Below are 20999 nucleotides of genomic sequence, written 5' to 3' on the forward strand. Positions count from 1 at the left end.
CAGTAACGACCATTATTGGGCCTTCTGTGTGAAGATATAAGCTGCACAATTATGAAATAAGGGTAACTTTATGACCTTGTTATTCCACTAGTCTTCACTAATTACGAAAAGCAAATCTATTTTGAAGTATCATTAACCAACCTAAAAAATATAGTACTACACATCCTAGTTTCTAAAACAAATCTCTAATACCTTTTATATTTTTTTCATTTGTGCGTATCAAAGCAGCTATGCCCGGAAGTGAGTGTTCTGTGTTTTTTGTTGTTATTTCTGTAGGTCAGTTGAGTTTTAAGCATATTTGGGTTTTGGCTTTTTCTTTTTTCCCTATTCCTTCCAGCTTTGGAGTTGAAAGGCCAGGGGGAAAACTGCTGCGCTGTCTCAGTCATTCTGAGTCTCCCACTAGCATAGTCCCAGCAGCTCAACATCACCTTGCGCACTGCACAGGCCTGCTGTTGTCTGCCAAAGCCGAACATTTCACATGGAGATCAGGCGGGCAGTTTGCCCCCTCTGGTGCCATTCCAAAGAAACACGCTTGCGTGCAGGGTTGGATTCTTAATGTTTCCAGCCAGAGCTCAAGTGATCTCATGGGAAACATGAGCCTTCCGACATGGGCCTCTGTGTGACCATAGTTCTTATCAAAATCACATAAGGGAGGAGTGCTAAGGACTTCTCTTCTGGGGTAGACTCCATCCCCTTACATCTAAGAAGGTGATCCTTTGAAAAAGTGCAAAGGGAAAGCAAGGCTGGCTCCACCCATTCTTGTTCTCTGTGCTCCGTATTTTCCATGGTGGTCGTTCAGTTACTGTTTTTCTCACTGCTTCGTTATACCACGGCTCATGTCAGTAATCATGGCTCTAAGTGAAGGACCCAGATGGTGCCTTCACCAAAGAGACAGCACGTGGATATCATTGTTGATGCCCCTCCGGAAGGCCTGCATGGCTTTACTGAATGTCTGAAACTTTGGGTATGCTCCGGGCAGGTTTGAGGGCCAAAATCATAAGTCTTGTTGACACCTACGATTTCTGTCTAGTTGAAGGAATTTGCCAACTTTGACTTTGATGTCTGGAGGAAAAAGTATATGCGTTGGATGAATCACAAAAAATCTCGGGTGATGGATTTCTTCCGGCGAATTGACAAGGACCAGGATGGGAAGATAACACGGCAGGAGTTTATTGATGGCATTCTAGCATCCAGTGAGTTCACTCATAGTTCCAGAAGTGGGTCTCACCTGGATTCCTTGCACTTGGTGGAAGCAGGTGATATTCTGGCTAAATAGCCTTTCTGAAGTTAAAGCAATAGTCTTATGGAAGAAGTAATGTGACTGCTTATTACTAAAATTGGTCTGTCATTTTGATGGAAAGAAGAACCTCGTTTTGCTGGAAATTTAAAAAACAAAACAAAACAGGTCTTATTGACACAGTGTGGCAAGTAAAACCCGTTTGAGTTATAGATTAAGGAGCCAACTTCGTGAATGCATGATGAGGTTCTAAGTAAAATGTTTGAGAAAATACATTTTTCATAATACCAGTTCCTGACATCTGTATAACAGCTTACAAAATACATGATCTCATTTTTAGCAGGAAAAATACTTGAAGCGTAAAGTAGCTAAGTGACTTGCCAGGATCACAAGGCACATCTCGCAGCTGTGCTGCCTTACACGGCTGGCCAGGACAGGCCTGTCTGCAGAGGTGATACTTGAGGGGATAGTTAGAGGCAAAGGGAACAGCAGGTACAAAGCACTGAGGTGGGCACGAACTTGGCATGTCGTCGGGATAGAAAGATTAACGTGGTTGGGATGTCGTGATTTAGGGGAGTGGCGAGAGATGAAGTTGGAAGGACCAGCAGCAGCCAGTTCGTGTGCGGCCTGGTAGGCCCTGGGGAAGAGAGCAGATCTAACCTCTTATTCTAGAGGCAGTGGGACAGTGAGAGGCCACCAGAGGTTTTCGCCTGAGAGGTCTGATTCACATTTTAATAAATCACCCTGGCTACTATAAATATTCATACTTCCTTTGGGAAGCAATTTGTCAAGAACCTAAGGCAGTTACTGAAACATAGAAAAACTTCATCCTATTCCAAATTGTCACTATCCTGAAATCATCGAAGTATCCAACAGTGGATAAGAGTAGATGAGTAATTCTTATGTTGGATGGTAGATCTGTGGGTAGTTTTAATATTATGTCTTTTGGTATATCTGAAATACTGTTTTGGGTTTTTTAATCGCATGGGGGTGGAGGAAATCTATAAGCAAAAACACCAAAAAACTTAACAGTGAGTAGTCTTTGTGTACTGTATCTCTGGGTGACTTTTTTTAAAAAAAATCTTCTCTATAACATCATATCTTCTAAATGAGCATGTAGTGCTTTTCAGAAGAAAAGCAAGACATAAATATTTCTTCTTTCAAGAAGTATTTGCATGCCCTCCAGCAACCCAAGTAAGCCCTCTTAATTTTCCAAATGTGATTACTTTTCTCCAGAGTTCCCTACCACCAAGTTGGAGATGACTGCTGTTGCTGACATTTTTGACCGAGACGGAGATGGCTACATTGATTACTATGAATTTGTGGCTGCTCTCCATCCCAACAAGGACGCTTACCGCCCAACAACGGACGCAGATAAAATTGAAGATGAGGTACGGAAGTTACTGTATTTGGAACACACTTTGACCGTAGTGGTTGGGCAAAATGGCCATATCAGCCCCGTGGCTTATCTGTTACAGGGTCATTATCTGGAGTCTGTTTGGGGGTCCTCATTTGGAGGATGCTGCCCCAGAGGATGTCTGGCTATTGAGCTCTCTCTTTCAGTCCAGATGACTTCCCACTCCAATGAGTCACATTTGTGTGGTTCCTCCAAAGTTCACAAACTTACAAACTCATCCTGGTTCATAGGGACCGTGTTGCTTAGAACAGACTCCTCTCTCAGACCTGGGCACCCCACATCAGGATCCAGGGGGAGTGGTCTTTAAAGCAAGCCTTTAAGGAGTAAAATGTGAAGTAATGTGTAAGATGATGTGTACCCACCAAGCTTTCTGCCTAGTTAAGGACTTTTTAACATTGGAAATCGCACCCATCACCTGGAAAATAGCAAATTCATTAGTAACACATGGAGATCCTAGGATCTGAAAAGGGAGATCCTGAAAAGGGAGAGATTAGTGGGTCAGGTCTTGGGTATGGCCCGGAACACCCCAGGACTGACTTCTGGGACTCAGAGTCTCCTAGATGGAAATTTAAATCAGTTTATAATTTGCTTTATTTGATTTGATTTTGACGCATATTAGCACATTTCTCTGAAGGAACTTGGAAGCAAATGTGTAACATGTATTAATTTGGAGTAAAGGATAAATGCATATATCAAAAGCCTAAAATACCTCAAAGAGATATAATGAAGAGCTTTCTGCTTACATGTAAAAATCTTTGTTTCTCTGAAGAGGAAGTCTTGTTTTACCCTTCACACTTTCCTTTTTTTGTTGTTTACAACCAATAGGTCACAAGACAAGTGGCTCAGTGCAAATGTGCAAAAAGGTTTCAGGTGGAGCAGATTGGAGAGAATAAATATCGGGTAAGGAAGAGAAAACCAGACCTTTGTGGTGGTGGCTCCTTCCACGTGGCCCTTACAGGTGAAAGCAGCCTGACGCCCCGCAGGCTGGGTGATTCCACCTTCCCACTGCCCGTGCTGGGAGGACCGGAGCCAGGGGGACTTAAGATGTGGTCTCTCTCATGTCTATAGATTCCAAATGTCAGGTGTCCTGTTGGGTTAAGCTTAGTGCCCTACATAATTCCACCCGAAAAATAGTACCATATTTAGCTAACAGTAGCTCGTACTTTAGTTCCAGTGTAGGAGATATTTCAGAATTCTCTCTTTGGCTGATCAGAGTCTTTAGGGAGATGGTGTCACCTGCGCCAGTTACCTGAAGACTAACCCATCACTCCGAAGTGCTGGTCAGTGTGAGCCTGAGTGGCTCCCAGGCTCCGAGAGGGCTGGAGGAACTCTCTCAAGGTTCCAAGGGATACTCTGTCTGCTCTGAGCTGGGTTACCAATAGGGCCTAGATGCACTAAGGGGACGCCAGGCTCAGTAGTCTTCCCTGGAAAGCTGTTCTGTGGGCATAATTTGACCATGAATTATGCTGTGTTTCAGCTGCTTTAGGACCAGGGTTAGGGGATAGAAGGAATCTGAAACAGCATTTCTAAAATCTATTTAGCAGTTTATCCGGATTCTCTAAAGTCCTGAGGAAAACCTAGGATTCGTAAAGAGAGTTCAGATTGTACAGTTACTTGCACCGAGTTAGAAATAGGAAAATCTAGGTTCCATTAGTACATCAGAATGTCTTCAAAGTACACCAAAACCACCCTTGGGCTCCTCTTAGCTGGGGAGTGTTGGGTGACTCTGCCCCTGTATCCAGCCCGGGGCATTTAGTAAATAAACTGTAAGCAATCTTGTGCTTGCTTTTGTTGCTTTTTATTTTCTTGTTTGTTTGTTTTCTAATTGTCTATGAGAGAAATGAAGTAACAAGAGCAATCAGTAGAGTGGAAAAGTTAGGTCTTTATAATTTGTAAAACCATGCCCCCATGGCAGGAGCTCTCGAAGAATATGCTTGAAGACTGGTAACGGGATTGCGTGATTTTTATTCCTTAGTGTTAATTTGACAAAATGTTCTCTCTTTTTTTTTTCTTCATTTCCTCCATCCTTTACTCTTTTGTCTGTAGTTCTTCCTCGGCAATCAGGTACAGTGTGCCTTGCAACATTCTCCTTGGTGGAAATGGTCTGTGTAGTTCATGCTGCCTGTTCTTTGCTGTGGGGAGAGGACCATGATCTGAAGCATGCCTGGGTCACATCTGGTTGTCTTACCAAGTGGAGAAACTGCTAACAGGGTTAATATTATAAAGCTGTCTTAGCAGCAACAGCAGCAGCAGGATATGTTTCTTTTTAAAAGGAGATGAAATTTTCTATCCAAAATTAGATTGGTGAAAGACAGTATTCTGCTGGACTGGTTCAGGGGAATTTGAAGCTATGGTATCAATCCATCCCCCTTCTTTTCAGAATAGGAAGTCAGAATAGCAGAAGGCATAGTTCTGTCTTTTGACAGATAACCCAAATTTTATAGCGTACATGAAATCAAAAAAGTCTTGGGGGTACTTAAGTACTCAGTCTGTTCAGGTACCTATTTACTTGTATTTATCGCATATTTTATAATTATGAGGTGCCTGAGAAGCACGGTATAACAGTCATGATTTGGTCATAGCTTGAAGTTTGCTACTTATGTCCAGCTAGCCAAACTCTAAGGGATCAATTTAGACTTGCAAGAAAAGATTGAATGCTTTTGACTCCACTTGGTAATTCTAACCTTATAGATCTTTTTGAGGGCTCTGGGGTCCTGTGTCTTCAAATGGAAGGAAGTTGCATGGGTTAAGTCTGTCTTGTGATGTGAAATTAGAAACACTAACAGGTGATTTGAGGCCCTTGATCAGTGTTAAGTCCCAGGCACTGCCATAATCATTCACTACAGTAACATTCTGGGCCAGTGGGAAGAACAGAGGATAGAAACGAAAGACAAGAACAGTCAAAGAGGGTTTAAAATATCATTGCAGCACAGTGCCAAGGCACACCTCCAAGCTGGGCCTGTTCCCTCATACCTGCATGTGGGGCCCAGGCATCCTCTGAAGTGGCACTGATGTCCTCGTCCGATGCCCCACTGACTGGCAGAGGGTCAGACGAGTTAGTTCCGATGTTGGAACAGAGTCATGGGGTTCATTTTGTGCACGAGGCACCTGCGACCTGAAGGCGCCCATGCTGACAGTCACACAGCTAGTGTCAGAACCACTGCAAGAACCCGGGTCACCATAAGGGGTTTTCCAGTTAAGGAAACCAAAGTTACTGTTGCCCTGAGACGTTTCCAGTATCTGCACCTCACGGACAGCCCAGCTCTGCCAGGTTTGCACAGGTCCCCGGTTTTGGGGCTGCTGTAGCCCCTTCTCCCACTCTCACTCTGGCCTCAGTGCCCCAGCTACTTCAGCTGCTGGCTTGGATCGAACCTCCTTTTCCCTACAGCTCAGCAGAAACAAGTTAGACTCTTTCAGAGAGGGCGTTAGTGAGAAGTTAAGGAGAAAAAAAGAGTGAGTTAAGTAAAGTAGTTCTAGAAGCTGACAGACACATAATCTACGGGACACAGTGACGTTAAGGGTAAATTCTTCTTGGAGTCGCTTCCTGATCCACTGTGGAGGACCTAGAGGCCCTTATTTCCTCCCTCTCCACCAATCCAGAGAGAACCCCGACTAGTGACTCGAGTGACTTGGGCCGTCCCTGCTCTTGGATGTGGCAGAATTCTCAACCTCTCCCCCAGGGCCTCCCCATTTTCTCTATTGGGCCAGCTTCTGAGGGAGGCGCCCTCAGGGGCCAAAGGGGCAGCTTCCTTCCCGGGACAGGACACTTACTCCCTCACATCTCTGGGCACCCACTTCAGTGCTTTTTATACTACACCGTGCTGTTGCTGTGGTCACTCTATAGAAAATCTTAACAACTGTGGGGATGAGAGATGTAAGACTCTTTCCATTTTCAAAGTAGAGGGCTGGGGAGGGGGATGGTGTTGTTTCAGTCACTTCGCTGCCTATGTAAACAGTGCACTTGAGCCAGTACAGGGTAATACCGACAGTTACCACAATTACATTAATTTTGAGGGAGGTTGGTTATGTGTCCTTGTCAGACATCTTTTCTGGCATTTTCAGTTTTTGTGCCTTGTTTCAGAGTTACGGTTCTCCTTTATAACTTGAGAAATCTTAATTAACTAATTAGTCCCTTCAACTCCTCCCCCTATGCCAACATTCTCCTTGAATTAAATAATTTTAGGAATGCTATTTCTTCTACCAGATGTTTGGATTTTGTTTTGGGATCTCTGCATGATTCCCTTTTGTTGCCTCTTACCTTATTTTAGGAAGAGGGTAATTTATGCAATGGGAAACTCCAGATGTTAACAGGCTGGGAAGCAGGGATGTTAAATTAGGAAAAAATAAATATCAGAAAGTCATGCTTGCCTTAATATCCCAAAAATGGTTGTTAAATACTATTTATAATCAGCATGGTTGATTACAACTTTAATTTTTTTCAACTAGATTTTAGTATAAATGCCACAGTCATTTGCTCAGCTGAAGAAACTTTTCTGCTTGGTGACATCACAATTAGAGAATACCGAGGGCTTATTTCTGAAGACCTTGTGTGGAAAATCAGATTTCCTTCTACGCTTGTAATAATAATGATGCTTGCAGGGGTTTCCTTAAGGCTTGAAATAGTATTTCCTCTTCTCCATTTACCTTCCAAGCACACTGTATTCAGAAGTTGACATCCACTTTATATCCACCTTTTACGAAAGCAAACTAACATAACAATTTTACTACTGGGTTTTAATCCGGGCAGAATGTTTAAAAGAATCGAGGTGAGCTAACGTTTATCTGTCCTCTGCCCTCCCCCTTTTGGTGCAGGGGGAGGGGTGTGACCACCGAAAGTTAACTTTGTCCCAGTAGAAAGAATATCGACACCATTCTTTACCTTGATATCTCCGCTTTTCCATATTTTAAATTGTTCTGCGAAAATGCCAACTAGTGAGTTAAAATTCTCCCCAGAGTGTCAAATCATCACCTGTCTCGTCTGAATACAGTCTGCTCTGGGAAGGAGGCCTCGGCCTGCTGGAAGGCACGGTCACTCATCACTCTCCCCTTGGTCCTGCAGTTCGGGGACTCCCAGCAGCTGCGGCTGGTCCGCATCCTGCGCAGCACCGTCATGGTCCGAGTTGGTGGAGGATGGATGGCCCTGGATGAATTTTTAGTGAAAAATGACCCCTGCCGAGGTAAGGAACCTTCCTGAGCATGAATTAGACGCAAGGTACGCCCTCGCCACTGATCTTTCCTGCTTACACAAAGTGTCAGTAGTGTGTCCGTTTGGTTTTTATTTTGTTAAGCTGCCCAGATATCGCTCTACCAGCACAGATTAGAACTTTGGGGTGCCCAAGGAGACCAAGAAGAGAAGGCGGGAGAGGCTGATGCTGTCAGGGGAGACAGGTTTTGAGGGACACAGTAACAAGAATTAGGAATTTTTTGTTGTCTTCAAATGTTTCAGTTTGAAAGGTGTTCAGCCTAGAAAGAGCCTAATGAAGCCGTTGAGGTTCCTGGTTAGTGCTCCTGACCCCTCTCCCCGTAATTCCTATGCCGGAAACCTGGGGAGGGTGTTAGGCTCTTCCCATGCAGGGAAGGACTGGAGGCTCTCCCTTGGCCGGGAGAGGGGGTAAAGAACACTGAGCAATGAGCACAGACACCTGCGAGAGAGTTGATCACCGAAGCAAGACAGGGGGTATGAAACATGGAAGGGCAGGCCTGCCAGCCCCGCGGCAGAAGAAGAGAGGAACTGAGTATGATGCTTGCACCTGCAGGCACAGGTGTGTGAGGGCTGCCGCAGGGCCAGGTGATCGAGTTCCGGTGGCTCAGTCCTCCTCAACTGCGTCCTTTCCTTTTTCCTGTTAGCCAGCTGCATGTGGGTACACAGGAGGCTCCCCCACTGTCTGCCAGTTTGTCTTTCTTGACCGGTTTCTGCGTTTCCTGCTGTCTCTGTTTCTTTGTGTTTCTTTATTTTTTTTTATTCTAGTTCACCATCCTGGGAGTAAAATAAAGCGCTCTGATTCCAGCTCTTCGATTTCCAGTCAGTCTCCCATAGGTTGGCTTTTAAGCTTTGTCCCCCCTTCCCCACACCCCAGCCTGTTGAGAATGGCTTTGCTTCCTCGACTGTAGCACCTCTTGGCTCTGTGGTACCTGCTGCCTTCACGAATGCTTTGGAATAGCCAAGCCATAGCTTTTCTAACTTCTGAGTTGACAGAGCATAGAGCACTTCTGTTGAAACAGTGCCCATGGAATTTGTTCGAGTTTCTATGTATTTAACCGATACTTACATAGTTTCTTAGGTACTACACGCTGTTACAAGCAATTTACAAATAATAACACATTTACACTTGTGTGGGGTATAGATTCTATGATGGCCTCCATTTTACAGAATAGGAAATTATAGAAAAGTTAAACAACTTACCTAAGGACAGACTGGGTTCCAGTCCAAGACTAGTATGGCTCTGAAGTGTGTTCCTGATTGGGGAGCCGGGTGTCTCAGAGGCTGACGTACCCACCACCACCCCTTTCTGTGTGTGGATTGCTGGTTCAGCCTGCGTAACTTAATTGGTAAGGCGTATTTATAAACCTGGCAAAAATGTTTACAGTACAGTTACATAACTTCTTTGGAAGTGATTTATAGTCCTGTTTTGAAGTGTTTAGAGCTAAAGGGTGCAGTCCTCACATGAATTCAGATATACCATAGCTTCTCTTATTTTAAATGTCATTCCGCATTTACTCCAGTAAACAGAAGTAATTTTCATTAGTTTATATATATGTATATATAGTGAATTTTGAAAGTACCTGTTCTGATAAAAACTTGAAAGGGTTTAATCAGTTTTATAAGTTAATTGCAAACAATGCAAACTAATTTCCTTGATAGAACAGTCCTCCTTCATTGTCTTAGTCAGGAGCAGGAGCCATATATATGATTTTAACCATAACTTGGTAAAACAGCATTATTCCTTCGCAAATCTATCAGTAAGGTTTTGGGGTTTTTTTGTCCTGTATGATTGGACTAAACACACAGAGATGTTGCATGTGACGTTTTGGAATCTGGATGCCTGTTTGCTGCCTGCTATACTTGCTCTACTGACAATAACTTCATGCTCTTGGCCAAGGGCAACACTGCTTTGCTCTGTCCTTATGTTAATAGCTAAAAACTGGAATCCCGCCAGGAAGTTTGGGAGGGCCGCGTAGTACCTATTCTCTAAGGAACATAGTAGCCTTTTCAGGGTCCCTGGGAGCAAACAAGGTAAGGCTTTCCTCTGTGCCTCTCCAGGAGTATCCTCTAAGCACCCAGTAATCCCCTCGATTCCCCTGATGGCAAGAGGCCAGCACTCCCCAGCAGTCTTAGATGTCATAAGTCTGCCAGTGACAGGATGAGCATTTCTAATCAAGTACAAAGTTGCGCGAGGAGGTGAACACTTAAGGGCTGGGGTGGATGTACGAAGTGACTGGGGAGGGTATGGACGTCACAAAGAGAAAGGTGTCCTGGAGCTGTGTAGGATTCTGTGAGGATTCACATGGCTTCTAGAAGCACTGCCCGGGGCAGATTCTGTATTCATTTGCGTTGCATTTCCTTGACTGTGTGGACCACAGAGAATGCCGGACAGAGGCTAGAACACAGCTGACGGCAGTGTCACACCAACATGCTGGGCGTTTGTTGCCCTCCACACACTGTTTCAGAAGGCGAGGGGGCTCGGACTGCACAGTGCTCTAGCCAGATGCGTAAAGTGAAAATACTCAGCTGTTTGTTGCCCTCCACACACTGTTTCAGAAGGCGAGAGAGCTCGGACTCCACAGTGCTCTAGCCAGATGCGTAAAGTGAAAATACTCAGCTAGGTAGGTTCGTGACACTGCCCAGAATCGGAGGTTCAGCTCCTGAATTCATCCATGACGAAGGGGATCATGATGGTTTGGGTGGTGATGAAGACAGTACCTAAGAAATAGGTCTACCTTTATCTGAGGGTGTGTTTTTGAGCATTAGACAAATTAGTTCCCCCAAATAAGTGAAGATCTAGAAAACGTCATTTATGAAGATTTGAAAGACAGTTTGGCTGAGAACCGAATGTTTTTCTTTATTTTTTTTTTATTGTGGTAAGGTACACATAACATAAAATTTACCATCTTAACCATTTTGAAGTGTTCTGTTCAGTGGTTGTGCTACTATCACACATCCACAGGGCTCTTTTCGTCTTGTAAAACGGAAACTCTGTACCCATGAAACAGCTTAGAACTCGGTTGTAACTAACCAACATCGCGTGGCCAGCCTGAGTCCCTTAGAAAACAGCGGCCTCTTTGGTGTTGAAAAACTGAAATGGTTGCCTTCAGGGCCTGGCCTCTAAGATGTGATCTTCAAAAAATAATGGTCAAGTGCTTTTGGGAGACACTGGGTTAAAGCTAAGAAGGTTTCTTTACTGTAGAACTTCCCAGAGCTTACAAAACACTGATTGCATTAGGAATCTCCCAAGGCGGGGGGAGTGTTTATTGAATTCTTTTTGTAGGAACCCCCTTAAAAACCTTAGTTTGGGAAACTGCTATAAACAGTGGAAGACCATGGAAGGATTTTGAGCCATCAGAGTTGTCAGGTTTTTATTTAGAAATTCCATTTGGGGGGATGAGATGAGAAATGAGACCAGTTGGAAGCCTACTACAGCCATCCAGGGTAGAGGAGAGGCTCCATGAATCACATAAGTGTAAGGGGGTGCAAGGGGTGTGGGAATGCTCTGGGGGTTCAAGAAGGGCCATTTCAGAGTCTTCCTCTTGTATCACTCTGTTGTTCTTGTCTGGGAGGGTTGGTGCAGAGATAAACTATTAAATGTTTACTGGGCTTAAACTACATGTCTGAAGTTGGGTATAGTTCAGGGTCACAAGCAGTTCTTTTTGGGTGAACCCTCAGCTGAGTCATGAATTTCACTCATCACTGTTACCTTAGTGCTTTTGCTGTGTGCCCACCATCAGGCTGGGCACATTAGCAAACACAAGATAAATAAGTGTAAGCCCTGAATCAGCAGTTATTAGTGATGGAAAGTCTTACTGAAGTACCTGTGTTAGTGCTGAAGGGAGTTCTCTTGAAGAATCATTAGCATAGACACAGACGAAAGCACTGAAGTCCCAGAAGATGGATGAGTAGAGAACCCGGGTCCAAGGAATGAGCCGTGAAGGGCACATTCTGTTGGGGCCTGAGGAGGAAGGAAACAGCTTAGCATTTACAGACCACCCTGACATTGGGGTCAGCCTGAGGAAACTGAGGCCTGGAGCAGGAAGAGCTGGTTGGTCACTGAGCCTAGACTCTCACTCAGGTTGTGATACCCATGTCAGCCCTTTTTTTTTTTTTTTTTTTTTTAAGATTTTATTTATTTATTTGACAGAGAGAGAGATAGCCAGCGAGAAAGGGAACAGAAGCAGGGGGAGTGGGAGAGGAAGAAGCAGGCTCCCAGCGGAGGAGCCTGACTCGGGGCTCTATCCCATAATGCCGGGATCACTCCCTGAGCCGAAGGCAGACGCTTAACGACTGAGTCACCCAGGCGCCCCCCCCCCCGCCGCCCCATGTCAGCCCTTTTAACCTGACACCTGGATATGTTATGTCAATGTAGTATATTGAGAAGAATTTGATCTCGGAATTTGGAACTACCCTGCTTGGACACCCATGCAACCTGATTTAAAATCTGAGTCTACCAAGATTACTCGGTTCCCTTGAGGACATGCAGGTTTGGGCAGAAGAGGGGGTGGGCACAGCTACCTCAGATCTGCTGAAGTCATGATTCCTGGCCAGAATGAAAAATCTTACATTAGAAAAGAACAACAAACGTTCTGTATATAACGATTGATTCCCTTTTCCCGAGTTTCACCAGTGGTCCTGTGTGTTCGGGTCTATCTAGCATAATCTAAAAAGTAAACAGTGCAGGATGGATGAGGAGGTAGGAAGTTATTGCAGAATAACACCTTTTGGTGAGAAATAACCTAAGGACATATTCCGGAGGAATTATTTCTTTTAAATTAGTAGTGTCTTTCACATTTAACATTTATGTTGGCCATCCTTGGAATCATCTGACCAAATCCAAATTTTAAGTTCTGGTCTTACAGCTCCAGAAAGCCATGGGCCAACACCTACTGGCCTTCAGAGCAGTTTCCAGATTGTTTCTACCCTGACGTTCCTCCCACTTGCCGTTGTCCCTCCAGCTTCTTGTTGCTTTCAGTTTTTGACTTAATGTTTCTCACTGGCAAGTTTTGTGCATGGTCTTCATCTTTCTCTCTCTCCTCCCACATGTTTACTTCTTAATGATTTTATCCTGATCTTTTATCCCGAGTTCCTGGACCCCTTCCCTCCGGATTATTATCAACTGAATTCAAATAGAAGAGTCTGGATGATGTTGATTTCAATGATTTTTTTCTCCACTATTTGGTTACTATATATCCTGCAAAATCTGAGCAAAAAGTACACATGTACTATGAGAGAGAAAAGAGGGGGTTTGATTTAACGTCAGAGGTTTGTGCACTGCTGCATCCGCTTTCTTTGACGTTGAGTTACGGTCTGCTTGCCCCGGGGCCAGTGGCAGGGCAAGAGCATTACCACAGAATGGCATGGTATTTTGTATATAAAGTTCTTGATCGTGACAGACCAAGGGGCTGGTTAGTTAATTGTCTGCTGTGGGTAAGAATCATGACAGACTGACAGATCATGAATTTCTGTCTACTTCAAAAGAATCCACAGATGGTACTAAACCTGTAGCCTCTATAACTGTTATCATGGGGTCAAGCAGCTGTATGACCATCAAAGATACATTTTTTTAAGATTCACTGACATTGTATGTGTGTATTTATTGCTTTTTTAGCACGAGGTAGAACTAACATCGAGCTTAGAGAGAAATTCATCCTACCTGAGGGGGCATCCCAGGGAATGACCCCTTTCCGGTCACGGGGTCGAAGGTCCAAACCGTCTTCCCGGGCTGCTTCCCCCACCCGCTCCAGCTCCAGTGCTAGTCAGAGTAACCACAGCTGTACGTCCATGCCGTCTTCTCCAGCCACCCCAGCCAGTGGTACCAAGGTACGTACCGACCTTCCTCGTGGCCTTCTTCCTGTTCCCGTATTTACAGATGGTCATCGTTGAATGTAGCCTCTGAACACCTCCAGCAAGGAGAGGAACGTGAGGACCTACAGACCAGGCTCTACCTAGACCAGCCTTTCCAGGCCCCAGTAGATAATAGGACCTTTTAAGATTTTTACTCTGAAGGACATTTATTAAAATATGAACTCAGATCTTAAGTCAGAAACACTTTTTGCCACATATTTTCCATCCAGAGTTCCTAATTTTGGAAATCCAGGCATTATCTTTGCAGCCGAAGCTAACGGATAAGTTTGTTTTGATGGGTTACTTATGAAGAATGCTGTTGCCTTTCTGCCTGGTCCCTTTTATCCTGTTGAACTGATGCCCGTTTTGTTTTGTTTTCTGTTTCTTTAAAATTCAGTGTCTTCTATTTATTTTTCGTGTTCCCAATTTGCTTCCTTTCTGTTCCATTTTCAATTGTTCCCGTCCTTCCCTTTGGATTTCCGTTTCGCAGACTCCACTTCAGTTCTCTCGCTGTTATGACAAACCCTGGTTGGTAAACAGTAAAGCTGGCACCCCTGTCAGGGACAGCCATTATCCTGACCTCCAGCTGCCCAGCCCCGAGGTAGAGTATGGTTTTGCTGACTAAGGACACAGTCAAGAGGAGGCCCTCGCTAATGCCCAGACCTTGATCAGCTACTCTTCCTGACACAAGTCCATGCTCTCTTCCATCTCTATGGTGCTTGCTCTCACAGCTGATTCGTCTAGTCAAGTGTTTTTCGGGGGTTTCTAACTCGGACTCACCAAAACTGGAGATAAATAAAAGATGCCTAAAACCGGATTGTTTAACAGCTTGCTAACAGTCTTTAGAATGATGTTTTCTCCCAGGGTGATAAACAGTGGTCATTCCTGGTGATCTGTTTATGGATATTATTTATAAAACTCAGGCCTCTTGGAGTCTCCAAACACGAGCTACACAGACGAGTTACGAACACTTGAAATTCAACTGTGGTGCATGTTCAGCCGTGTTCTATCTTTGCTTAGAACAGAAGAGTGGCTGGCGTCCCCTGCCCTGAGCCACTTCCCCAGGGTGGTTGGTATCGCCAGACGGGTCTGAGGCATGCGCGCTGCCTACCTCAGCCACGCCCCGTATCAGTGGTCACTGCTCTGAAGCTCAGATTTTAACTTCTGAATTTCTTGGCCTCGTCACTTGGGTGTCCGAAGCCTTGATCTGAATACACTCGCTGGCAGTTAAGCATGTTTGAGTGCAGCCATTAAAGTGCCCGGAGCATTTTTGGAAGAGCAGTGTTTCAGAAACAAATCACAGGCCACTGGCTTGCCTGAGAGCAGGAAGATTTGCATTCTAGCTCCGGCTGGGAAATACTGGATTCTTGTGCCTCAAGAAAGTGGGAAATGTTAAGAAGCCAGTGCCTGTGAATGGGCTGCTGCTTTGGGATTCATCTGCTCCAAGCTAAACCTCCAGTTCAGAAATCTGTCCGGTTTAGAACATGATCTGGGGACCTGTTGCCAGCAGAACCCCAAGACTCAACATGCTTACCTTGCTTTTCTTCTTCCTTAATGGCTCCAGTTTCATGAAAGTCTCAAAAGTTCTAAAATTTTAAATGTTTTAATTATGAAGTACAAAATACTCACAGGATTCAAATAGACCGGCCTTTTTGTTTTGTCTTAAGGTTTTACCTTTTGTTCATTTCGAGGTTTCACCTTTCCTAACCTGTGGGTGTTGCACAGGCCGCATCCTGACGTGAACTCCCAGCCCAGGGGCTCCGGGGCTGCGGTCTTCCCGGCGGCCGTGCGCACGAGCGGTAGCTTCTGAAACTGGTGCTCTTCCTCCTCTGTGGGCCAGGAGGGTGTGTGCGTGAATGTTAATCACTTTCTGCCGCTTCTGCTTTTCCTTTCTAAATTAAAGACATTCAAGAAACACAATGAAACAGGTTGCTTTACTCTTTCCTTTTGTATGAACATCTTAAAGGTCCTGGAAAACAGTTTACACAATTCAAAAGAAAAATTAGAACAGTGTGTTGTGGCCTGAGTGGTATTTAAAATAGACTTAAATTTTCCTTCTCCAAATTAAGTCTACTACTATTTAAAAAAAAAAAAGAACAGGCAACAAAACCAAAACAAAACACCTACACTCAGTGGGAAATGTTGCTTCTCCCAGTAGCAGTAACAACGGGTATCTGTCCAGCTCTTTTTCCACTAGGAAGTGCTTCTACACACGATTTATTCGTTCAGCAGGTGTTTATTGAGCCGTCTTCTGTTCCAGACTCGGTTGTAGGTGCTAAGGATGGGACCACGAACAAAACAAAGGCCCTGTTTTTGTGGAGTTAGACTTGAATGCAGGTGGGGCTGCAAACAAGGGTAGGCGCGCCAGATCCTGAAGCCCGGGGAGGAGAGCAAGATAGGCCGTCTTCAGGAGTGCGGCAAGGCCTCTCTGATCAGCCATTCCAGCCACGCCGCCCGGAGGAACGGGAGACTGAGCCACGCAGATACGGGGTGGCCCAGGGGATTAAACAAGAGGGAGTGTGGTTATCTCCATTCTTTCCAGTGAAGAAATAGATCTTGGCTTCACTGAGGTTCCTGCACACACGCATCTAGTGAGAGAGGCTGGAGTGATCTTTGCATCTCCATGCTAAATATTTAGGGCTAGAACCCATCTTTCAAATTTTTAACCCCAACACTTTGACACTTGGGATTATTTGGATTTTTTTTTTTTTTTTTTTTGGCCATTTCTAGTGGAAATTTGTCAGTAACATATTTGTCAGTAAATTTCTAATAGAAGTTTAGAAGACATTGTGAAATTTTAAATTGGAACATAAGACCTTTTGTGTGTTGGAATTATTAAAATATATGACCTCGGACCCTTTGAAAATAAATCTTTGTTTTCCTGGACTTTTAATTTGCTTTCCAATCGAATAGATGTGAGGAGGCTTAAGTAGACCTTTTTAAATTGAATTTCAAAAATTTTACCTAGTAAATTTGACCTTTCTTTTTATTTTTTTTTTTTTTAAGGTTATTCCATCAACAGGCAGCAAGTTGAAACGACCAACACCAACTTTTCACTCTAGTCGAACCTCCCTTGCTGGTGATACTAGCAATAGCTCTTCCCCAGCCTCCACAGGTGCCAAAACGAATCGGGCCGGTAAGTACCTGTCCCCGTCCATAGGCTTTGGGGTGCACAGGGAGGGGGAGTGGCCAGGCTAAGAATTGGGGAACAGCAGCCTCTGGGCAGTGCCTCACTGCTCTCCAAAGAGCAAGTAATGAGAGCAGCATTAGGTGTGATGTCCAGAGAGCCCGGCAGATTCTCTGCTGCCCTTTCCTTTCCCTCCCACTACTGTAGCTAGCTATAGCCATGTCTTTTGAGAGCAGAGGCTTCTATGGCTAAAGCCGGGCCCCCTGTTCTGGATCAGGAATGACCATGTTTGAGAGAATGCAGAAGGCAGGAGGGGCCTCCTGAAGTGGGCCTTCCTCAGAAGGCCACTCATTATTGGAACTGGCAGTTTGCTAGTAATTTTTCCAACACTGTGTTTGTGATAGCTGTTGGCAAGCTGAGAAAGTCAGAAAGATCACATCTGTTCACCTGTTGATGTTCTTCATGGGAGCCTACGAATTGGCCTCATTTGGCCTCATTTCTGGCACTCTTTTCGCCTGTCCCCGACCCCATGCCCTATAGCGGGCTCTCCTCTGTGCCCAGGTGACTGAGCAGTCCTGCTTGGCACCACTCTGGGGGCCACGCGAGGTCATGTGCAGCTGAGAGAAACTGGCTTCTGATCCTCGGGAGGCAAGCTTCTCAAGGAGAATCAAAAAACCAGAAAAGGTTTCAAGCAACTGCTGTGTAGATGAGGAGATGGGGGGTCCAGAAAGGCTCTGATTTGCCCGGGGTCACACAGCATATCAGGTGGTTTTGGAGTCAGAGCCCTGACCACTGGGCACTTGTTCTCGCTGTCCTCCATGTTATCTCTATTAAGTCTGCTGCTGTATTCTCGAATTCCAGACCCTAAAAAGTCAGCCAGTCGCCCTGGGAGTCGGGCCGGGAGTCGGGCCGGGAGTCGGGCCAGTAGCCGGCGAGGAAGCGATGCCTCTGACTTTGACCTTTTAGAGACACAGTCTGCTTGTTCAGACACTTCGGAGAGCAGCGCCGCAGGGGGCCAGGGCAACTCCAGGAGAGGGCTGAACAAGCCTTCCAAAATCCCAACCATGTCTAAGAAGACCACCACTGCCTCCCCCAGGACTCCGGGTCCCAAGCGATAACACTGTACAAGCACCCCCAAGCCTCTATCCACTTTGAAGCCTGCTCCGTACATTGGGTGTATATTTATTCTGAACAGGAGAAGTTATATTGTTAAAAGTGTAAAAGAATAATTGTGTTATGAAGCTGCCTTATTTTTTTTTTCTTTTTGTAAGTTACTATTTTCATGTGAATATTTATGTAGATAAAATTTGCCTCCTGGTAACCCTGTAATGGATGGGGCCCAGAAATGAAATATTTGAGAAAAACAAGTGAGAAGGTCAAGATGAGAATGTGTATTAAAAAAAAAAAAAAAAAAAGCCTCTAAATAGGGTTTCTTCGCGGTGCAGGGTTGTAAACCTGCTTTATCTTTTAGGATTATTCCTAAATGCATCTTCTTTATAAACTCAACTTGCTGTCCCAGCAAGATAAATTATATTAAAAAAATAATAAGAATCCTGCAGTGTTTAAGGAACTCTTCTTTTGTAAATCGCAGACACCTCAATTAGCAAGAACTGAGGGGAGGGCACTCCTAATTGCTTTTTCCAATGTTTTTAATGCTGTGTGATTTTAACTGAAGAGAGGGAACCTCCTCTGGTGGTAACGTTTGCACATGATCAGCGAAAGGAGTTCATTGCAATACTTCGAATACTGGCTCAGTACTGGGTGTTTAAAGGACAAATAGCTGCTAGAATTCAGGGGTAAATACGACTGTTCAGAAGACGTCAAAACATTAGGGTTTTTAAGAGTCCTGGTTTGTAACTTCCTATTCAGCCCAGCCACCAACAACTCCTGTGCTCACCGGGACCCAGGCCCTTGGCAAGGGGAGACTCCTTGGTGGCACGGTGAATTACACAATTGTTTATCTGCATTTTTGCTATTTATTTAAATGGTCGATCAACTTCCCACAAACTGAGGAATGAATTCCACGAGCCTATTCTGAAAATGTGGACATAAACACTTTGCTTGTCCTTCAAAGGAGTTCACCAGCACACCTGTTAAGTCCCGTTTGCTTCCGTCTTTTTTTGTGAGTAACAAAGTCAACTGACCAAGTGACCATGAAGAGGGGCTGTCTGGGGCTCCTGTTTTTTAGCTGCTGTTCCTCTTCAGCTCCGACCATGTTGCTGTGTGATTATCTCAATTGGTTTTAATTGAGGCAGAAACTGAAGCTCTACCAATGAACTGTTTAAAAACAAGACACACTTTTGTATTAAAATTGCTTGCAGTAACAAATTTGTATTTCCTGATTTTCTTCTCAACTATTACCTTAAATATAACCTGTTACCCTGGGTATGATTGTGTTTTAGGTACTTAAATGCATTATTCAACTCAGAATATCTTGGTGGATAAATTATGGAGTTCACGAATAGATTTTTTTTTCTTGTTTATTTCATCCTTGTTAGTTTTAACAAAGCAACAAAGAAATAATCAGGCTATTGTTAATATAAATCTGTAGGGAATGTCTCCACTTAGCTGATTACACAAATAACAGTATGTAAGAAAATTTCTGTGTTAGAAATCACAAAGATCCCAGGTTTGAGAGGATGGGGCCAGTTTCCCACAGTAGGCTGAAATTTCTGGTAAATTATTGAATTTCAAAAGTGAAAGCAAAATTGGTCATCAAATCCAGCTCCTTCCTTTTCCAGATGGAGACACTGGAATGGGAAAGTGGGAGAAGGGTTATTTGCCTGAGATCACAGAATTAATAAATGGCAAAAACGGACCTTGAATCAATCACTGATTCCCTATTTAAGCCTGGCATTTCTATTTCCTTTAGCCCCTAGTTGGTTTTATAATAATAATTAGAACAGCCAAATATTAAGTAATTCTAACAGGAATTAGGCTAGGAAGTAACAAGAGAACTTGAGATGTAGGAAAGGGGTTCAAACTCAGGCCGCCTATGTTTCTAATCATTAAGCCATACATACTCATATGATCAGGAATTGGGTGAGATAGATACATCTTTGCCACAGCTGTTTGATAGAATTTTTTTTAAGATTTTGTTTTTATTTATTTAACAGCACAAGTAGAGGGAGCGGCAGGGAGAGGGAGAAGCAGACTTCCTGCTGACCAAAGAGCCCAATGCGGGGCTCGATCCCAGGACCCTGAGATCATGACCTGAGCTGAAGGCAGACACTTAACCTGAGCCACCCAGGTGTCCCTCCCACAGCTGTTTGAATCCAAATATCCAGATTAAAAGAAATCCAGTCTGATGGATCCTGAAGGAAGTGCTTACTCTATTCCCCCCTGGAATTAAGAAACTTCAAGCTGCCAGACTGTGCAGGATAGTATTTTCACCCAAATTTGCTTCTCTAGGCTTCGTGGCAGCAGAAGCATAGTTAAAACAGCTTGACCTCCATCCTTTCAGATTCTGGACTGTGATCACTTGTTTTTTTGTTTGTTTGTTTTTACCAAGTAATTCCTCCCTTAGTCTTTGCAGCAAAGCTCAGCTAGTGGTGGAATCTGCACAAATTGTATTTCCATTCACCAAACACCTACACGCAAGGTATATGCATAGGGACGCCAGAAAAAAAGCTTAACATTATCTGGGATACCAGTGCTAAATATAAGATACAAATTGGGTGTCAGCTGGGTAGAGATGCAGGAGTCCCTGGGGTTTTGAATAATACAGTAACAACAGCTAACATTTATTGCCCGCTTGCCACAGGCCAGTCACTGTGCTAAGTGCTCTATCTACAACGCCACCATCGTGACCCCATTAACAGATAAGCAACAGCCTGGGTGGTTCAGAAACTGCCCAAGGTCACAGCTGGGGAAAGCCCTCGTTTGACACTACTTTCTCGGAAACCTTCCCCACCTCGGTTCCCTTCCGGTTCCTGAGTTACAGGATTCCGCTCACATCCCCGCCCCCACGTCCCAGCTCCTTGTCCTCTGTCCTTCCAGACGCTTTGCCCAGGGTCTCCTAGCACAGCCTTGGTTCTGCCTTCTGTAAAGACTATGATCACGTGACTTATCACCTCCGTTGAGGGGCGAGCCACTCGGGCAGAGACTGGTCGGCTTCATCTCTGGCTCAGGGCAGCGGACGGAGCAGCCCATGGAGGTTGCTGTT

General features: G+C 44.5%; 1 protein-coding gene across 1 annotated transcript in view; it reads left to right on the top strand.

Annotated features, from left to right (window-relative positions):
* Positions 1-19162, top strand: part of MACF1 (microtubule actin crosslinking factor 1) — a 154568-nt gene extending 135406 nt beyond the window's left edge. The window contains exons 78-85 of the mRNA XM_040619306.1: positions 1031-1193; positions 2474-2628; positions 3480-3554; positions 4701-4718; positions 7714-7831; positions 13472-13683; positions 16714-16843; positions 17696-19162. Coding sequence (XP_040475240.1) covers positions 1031-1193; positions 2474-2628; positions 3480-3554; positions 4701-4718; positions 7714-7831; positions 13472-13683; positions 16714-16843; positions 17696-17952 — 1128 coding nt within the window. The 3' untranslated portion in view covers positions 17953-19162. The remainder of the gene's footprint in view (positions 1-1030; positions 1194-2473; positions 2629-3479; positions 3555-4700; positions 4719-7713; positions 7832-13471; positions 13684-16713; positions 16844-17695) is intronic.
* The last annotated feature ends 1837 nt before the right edge of the window (positions 19163-20999 follow it).

The sequence above is a fragment of the Ursus maritimus genome, unplaced genomic scaffold (assembly GCF_017311325.1).
Source record: "Ursus maritimus isolate PB19 unplaced genomic scaffold, ASM1731132v1 scaffold_32, whole genome shotgun sequence".
Lineage (NCBI taxonomy): Eukaryota > Metazoa > Chordata > Mammalia > Carnivora > Ursidae > Ursus > Ursus maritimus.